Source organism: Prorops nasuta, unplaced genomic scaffold (genome assembly GCF_024137725.1).
Source record: "Prorops nasuta isolate Cenicafe-Biocafe unplaced genomic scaffold, Cenicafe_Pnas_1.2 PNAS00004, whole genome shotgun sequence".
Classification (NCBI taxonomy): Eukaryota; Metazoa; Arthropoda; class Insecta; order Hymenoptera; family Bethylidae; genus Prorops; species Prorops nasuta.
The window spans coordinates 1,820,899-1,827,677 of NW_027116801.1; the positions used below are offsets into that span (position 1 = coordinate 1,820,899).

General features: G+C 33.2%; 1 protein-coding gene and 1 pseudogene across 2 annotated transcripts; one reads left to right on the forward strand and one right to left on the reverse strand.

The window, feature by feature from the left end:
* Positions 1-1,052: 1,052 nt before the first annotated feature.
* LOC136772534 (intermembrane lipid transfer protein VPS13B-like) lies at positions 1,053-6,486 on the reverse strand. Of its 2 annotated transcripts, XM_066725577.1 has the most exons (7): positions 6,355-6,486; positions 6,114-6,290; positions 5,881-6,051; positions 5,619-5,812; positions 5,215-5,553; positions 4,993-5,152; positions 1,053-1,276 (listed from the first exon to the last, which is right to left on the reverse strand). In XM_066725577.1, the coding sequence occupies exons 1-7, from the start codon at positions 6,476-6,478 to the stop codon at positions 1,272-1,274; spliced, it is 1,170 nt and encodes a 389-aa protein (XP_066581674.1). In that variant the 5' UTR covers positions 6,479-6,486; the 3' UTR covers positions 1,053-1,271. The 2 variants fall into 2 exon arrangements, with proteins under 2 accessions (XP_066581674.1, XP_066581673.1); XM_066725576.1 differs by lacking the exon at positions 1,053-1,276 and having other exon boundaries at positions 4,623-5,152.
* On the forward strand, positions 2,641-4,625 carry LOC136773118 (RING finger protein 37-like; annotated as a pseudogene).
* Positions 6,487-6,779: the final 293 nt, after the last annotated feature.

Genomic DNA, 6,779 nt, shown 5'->3' on the forward strand with positions numbered 1-6,779 from the left:
CGATAGAATCGGATGTTTTTATACTTCAACATCCTTATTCTCTTTCTTTCCCTCAATACAAATACGACAAACAAGCTATATTTAATTTTATCATTGCCAAATAAAATTCATTATATCTACCGCTGACATGTGCTTTTTTTTCAGAAAATTGATTTACATTTGAACACATTAACACTAATAAAAGTATGTAAGAGCGATGTCAAAAATACTATTCCTTTGCATTTCCACTAAAAGCTAAATTGTTCATTGGCTGAAAAATATTTACAAACTTTTCCCAGTGTCCATATGGCACATCCCTCTCTGTGTAGTTGCAATAAAGTACAAAGTTTAAAATGATTAAAAAATCAGTAACGCAAGTGCGGCTACACGGCGCGTGGAGCGTGTGTAACGGATCGCGGAATTAATTCTTTCTCAAAGATAAATGACTCTGAATTTGATCAATCTTTATCTTTAGATTTAGAAATAGAGAGAATCTGTTCTAACTAAAACACCTAGATTACAAATTTTTCAGTAAAAGAATCAACAATGGAGTAAAGTATTAAAAATATGCAAAATGTGGAGCTACAGTTTGTAGACAAAATAATAAAAATATTTTCCACCTATCTACGGCAAATTAAACGTATGGGTAATTGTTCGAATAGTTTAGATGAAAATTGTATTATTTTCTGTATTAGTATAAAACCAAAAGAATATGTGAAATTAAAAAAAAATTTTAGTTGATATTTTTTTAAAGGCATGAACTAAAAATTTCACATAAAGTTTACCGTAGCATAAAGTTAAAACATTCGACTTTTCTATAGTCATTTGGTGTGAGTTGTGCGCACTTCGCACCGTAGCTGATTGTCAGGCTTAATAGATATGGGTTAGTAAAAAAATAGAGAAAGTTCAGACAGTGCATATATTAGACTATTGATTGCAAAAGAAATTTTACAACAGAGTTTCATTTAATAAAGAAATACTTTTATTTAAAAAGAATACAGAATGCGTACACTTGATCTGTATGTCGGGTAAGCGTGCGCATTCCTATTGCGAATAATTTGAATGGACACATCACGAACTCTTGCGGCGAGCAGTGGAATTAAACGAGGACAGGCAAAACCATTATGTGAGTTTATCATTTTTTCATAAATAACTTAACTTCACTCTATTTAACTCCTTGTTATTCCTGACCTGGCGGGTCCCTCCATTTTAGTTAGCTATATATTTATTGATCCTCACCCTAGGTCCAATTCCAATAGGACAAGCGAGCGCACGTTGAGAAGGTGAACGACTTATCCTTAACGATTGATATGCAACAAAAATTAATTCATTATTGCAACAGAATTCACAAATCTTTATGGTAATCTACTTTCCTTCAAAAAAGTCAAATAATTTTATATATATTTAGCTAGATCTACAACGCAATCACAATTAACGAGATCTCAAAATAGATTTATTAACAATCCGCATAGAGCAACGTTAATAAAATCAACAAAGAATGAGATTAAGAGATATAAACATGTGTTTGCATGTGCGCACACTTACTCCAGTATGACAGATTTTAATTAAATGCTCAAAACTACGTCGGTAACGGGTATAGCGTTAAAGTTGTTGCAAAATATAATTTTCACACATGAATTGCTGACATAAAAATTACACACTCATCTTCATTTTCATCGAAGTTTAAGCGCTTCACTATTTGTCGTGGCAGGAAAATTTACTTTGGAATAATTCATTTTCATTGTTCTAATGACAAATAAATATGCCGCGCGTAGCAGATTGATTCTGTGTATCTACACTAATTTCCTACCAAAGTATATCTGATTTGCCTGATCGACCGCTGTCTAACAGCCCAGATAATATTTTGTGCGCAGATTGCTAGCAAATTGGCATCGGGAATACTAAAATTTTGTTGTCAGATTAATATCAAATATAAAAACATTTGACTTAATTCACTGTTATGCCCCATCACATGTAAAATATTGCAATCATGAATTCTTTCTATATTTACAGATCTACTAGATTTTATTATAATTTTCATTAACTATTTGATTATATTTCTAAAATTTTATGCCCAAACTTACCTACAAGCCCTTCATTTTCAAGGATTTGCTTAGAAATTCATCCCTTTTTCTACCTTTTTCTTAACTGTTACTACCAATATCAACTATGAATCAAGGCTTTTTTTCAAGCAAACTAGTGCCATTTGTATTTTCTTTTCATTAATATAAATTAGAAAATATACAAATTAATGCAACGGAACACACTCTTTTTTAGATATATTGCTTTCAGTTTCCCAAATTTATTCACTGAATGTTCTATCGCATGGAAAATATTAAAATGATGACTTCTTTTCATTATTTCATTTCTAGATGATGGTGTTATCATTATATTTATTATTTACTTGACTTATATATTTCAAAGAATTTATGCCCAAAGGCACCTGCAAGCCTTTCACTATCAAGAATTGGCTTCCAAATTTTTTAATTTCTCCACCATTTTTGCTTAGGTTTAACTTTCAACATTATTACTACAATTCTTTCATTAACTCGTCATAAACGATCAAAATTAGCTGCAATAATATATACATTTATTTACACGGTATTGAGAGATTTGACCCGGTAGGCTTTCAAACGAAAGTCGAGAAAGGCTGAAAAAAGGATGGGATGTAGACTGCGCAACCAGAGTGGTGTACGCAAATGGGTTATAGACGATATTGTTAAGCTAACTCCAAATAGGCAAGCTAGACATCAGAGTCTTTCCTTCACTCTAAGGTCGAAAGTGGTAAAGAGAAAATAGGATAGGAATAAGACTACGCATCCAAAGCGGAAATACGTAGATGGGTCATTATAAAATTTAAAGGAACAGGGTACCGGAATCGCAAGGTAAACACAGTACGAGTGGACTCCAAAAATAAATAGGAAGCAGGGCCCCCAGTAGCCACCAGGCTCGAGTCTCGACAAAGTCGAGAGAGCGAAACCTAGCGTGGCTCGCAAGCTTAAATACTTATCGGACTAAATTTTACTAGCGAGAATACACTCGCGAGACGGCCATCTGGCGGCGGTGTGCCAAAGTGGGGAGCGTGGAAGTGACGGAGAGAGAGAGAGTCGTCAGGTCCTGTCAGGCTTTTTGGTAAAAGAACAAATGAGGAAAGTGTGCCTTATACAATTCTATCAACTGGTTATCTTAATCCTATGAATTCTGGAGTGTTATTTTCTCCGATAAGAGTGAATCATCTTGATATACCAACACCTGTGTCTTTCTTAAAACGTTATATAAAATTGTCTTTGGAGCCAATAACAATGCAGTTGCATAGTTTAAGATTTGTATATGTAAAACTGAAAATTCAGTGCCAGCATTAATAAAGATAGAGATATGGGGAACTGTTTCACTTGTTGTGGAAAAGATATGGTAGCTAGTATACATACTTTATTGTTACAGAAACCAAGTTCTTATTTACAAGATAAAATTACTGATATTAAAAATGATAACATATTTTCCAGATCAGTAATAAAAGAGTAAGCATCAAATTTCTAGTATATAATATTTTCAATGTACAACTAAGTTATGCTGAATTTTGTTAAGAAATTCTTTTGTTTCAGAAATATTGAAACAAAACATCTGGAGGTACCTGAATGTTTTCTTGATGCCATTACATGGGAGATCATGACTCAACCTATTATCCTTCCTAGTGGAAAATTAATTGATCACGAAACATTAGAAAAACATGAACAAAGTGAGGCTCTTTTGGGATAGAATAGTATCTGTGATCCATTTTCTGGATTACCATTTACTGCAGAACATAAACCAGTTATAGCAATTGCACTTAAATCAAGAATAGATAAATTTTTACTTGAGAATTGCGATTCTGATGAAATTAAAAGTTTGCCAAGGGTTTTAGGGCATGTTTCTTATAAAATTAAAGATATAAATGTAGTAATAAAACATGATACACACGTTGCAAATATCAATACAGCAAAGCATACTGGACCTGTTACGGTAGATTTAGTAAGAAAAAAGAAAACCTGCCACCAATTGCCAATGATCACAATTAATACAAGTAAAATATTAAAAAATTATAGACCTGTAAAGAAATATAAAATTGCTAATTCACCAAATACTTGTGAATTAAATAATTGTAATAGTACAAATGATAATGTATGTAATTTCAATAGTAATGATAGAAATCATTTGGATAAGGCACAAATTTTACTGTTAAATTTAAAATGCTTCAGCCAGCCAAAAATTGAAGAACAAATTAATATACAAAGTAGTTGCAAATGTTGTGCTATAAAAATGTCATATAAATTACCATGTAAACATATTGTATGCAGAAAAAAGCTATTATCAAACAAAGGTAACCAGTGCAATTTTTATAAGGAATCATATAAATCTCATGAAATATCAAGAGTTCATTAAGCTTGTATAACAGAAAGATCTTATGATATAAACACTTTTTAAAGAGTAGAAATAAAAGTAGGTATTTTTTTTATTAAATATTTTTAAACGCTATTTTATTATTTATATATTGAAACATCAAGTTACTAATTTATATTGTATACGTATATTACATTGACTAAATAGATGATATCTATTTTTCTTAATTACATCTCAGTTTTTTATTTAAATCTCGAGCTTAATTTATTGTAATAAAAATCAGTCTCATTTATAATTTATTTTGTAACGTTGCTTATAATAAAATATATATAGATAGGAAACATTCCAAAATGGCAATAATGAACAATATCCTTGATATTTATTATTTTACATAACAAATTTCTATATTTACATGAATTTTCATATGAAAATGCATCATATTTTACTTTACATGGAATGGAATATACCAGTTTACATTATCAATTTTCTTCATTGAATTTGATTATAATATTAAACGAAAATGTCTTTAATAAAAGCAATTTCTCGTTTGTATTTGGCATATTGCTTATAAGACGGGAAATCCAAAACCTTGATTCTACCGCTTAGCTATGTTAAAAAGTGACAATAAATAATTACGTGAGTCAGAGCCAACATAAAATGTAAGCGTATGTTCGAGAGGTTGTGCCATGGCTTCAAAAGCATCAGGCTCTCCATCACTGTTAGTTGAAATACTTGCAAGTCCTGTGCTACTAGTTCGAACGTATTCAGCTACTCTCGTTTTCATTTCTTGATCCATCTGAAAGCGTAAATTATGAATCAGTCAATGTGATAATATTTATTAGTAGCTGTGGTATATACCTCGCGTTCAGGTGATAATAGCTGGTCTGACTGAGAAGTTTGCCGAGGACAATAGACGCATAACGTGTTGGACTCAGAAGAATGATCAATGCTGGTTAATTCTTTCAAAGAAAATATTTTTTCTACACTGTCCTCAGTCGTATTGACAAGTAATAGAGCTTGTCTAGTAAGTACTAAGGTGACTGGACGGTTACTGCCTTGATGGATAACAAAATCTGCAGTGGCGACATGCAATATACTGTGATGTCCATTTCCCAGAAGAGGAAGTAGTTTCCACGCATATCGCACTGATGCGTTATTACTGTTCGAAGTGTACTGGACGACGGGGCTTTGGCATGGCTGTTGACGGGTCTCTCGTTAATACTCAATATCTTTTAAAATAAACAAAAAAAATGCAAGCTTACAGATGGTAATGCGTTCCATCCGGCACCTTGCAATAATCCTTGTCCGGTCACAGCTACCGACTCTGCTGCTCTACTTAAAGGTTTTGTTACAACTTCAACTAGTCCCAAACCAACTCCAGTGACCGAACCTTTAGTGGTAGTGGCACCAGACCAAACTTGTTGCAAAGGATGATGGGCCAAACCGGCAATAACACCTTTACACAAATACCAATGTTTACATATGTATATATCAATATTTTTCTTCATACAATATTTTAAGTACCTAGTACACTCATTCTTAGTCCAGTTAACCCCTGATAAAGCCCTTGGGCCATCCCTCGAGGTCTCAATCTTCGTGATTCTTCCTGTCGTTGAAGATGCTCCTCGTCCAAAGTTAGCCTGTCCAAATTCCTAGCTACGCTCGACGCCAGTTTCGTTACTGAATTAACGGTTCCTGCAAAGAATATATAATCAATTAATGCAGAAATCGTATAACTAAAATATTATTTTATTTACCAGCAGTTATGTGTTTCTTTAAGCTTGCCGATCCATGAGTGATGCCAACGATAAATCCCCATGGTCCTTGCAACAATCCTTGGAAAGGAAGAGACACAAAATCTCTTAGTCCAGATCCCAAAGCATGTGCCAAGCCTCCTGGTGATCCCAAAATTTCCAAAGAACCGACAACCCATCCTAAAATTATTGAAAATTTGATTGAATATGCAAAGCCTTTGTTTCTCGCTTTTCATCCAATTACCAGCTCCAAAAATAACACCAGACAAGTAATGCATAGTTAGGGCATTTCCAAGCCTATACGGAGTCGTGGGTAAATTCTTCTTCTCGAAAGTACCGAAATGAAGCGGAGAATGATCCAAGGCCATGTAAAGGTGAACCGAGGTGTGAACGCTCAATAATATTGCAAGCGGATCGATAATGAAATGCTGAATTCTCAAAGGTTTGCTTAAAATTCTGGCATCTATTATTATGTGATCGGGCACGTATACAGCTGTTTGAATTGGCATTTTTTTTCGAAAACTCTGGAGATGCTACGAAGCACGGAGGTATCATAGAAATTGCATAATCCAATAGTGAAGAAATATACGTATTCTCGATATACGCACTAATAGGTGCAATTTTCAAATGAAAGTCCTTATATGCTAAAAAAACATATAAAATTTAGTA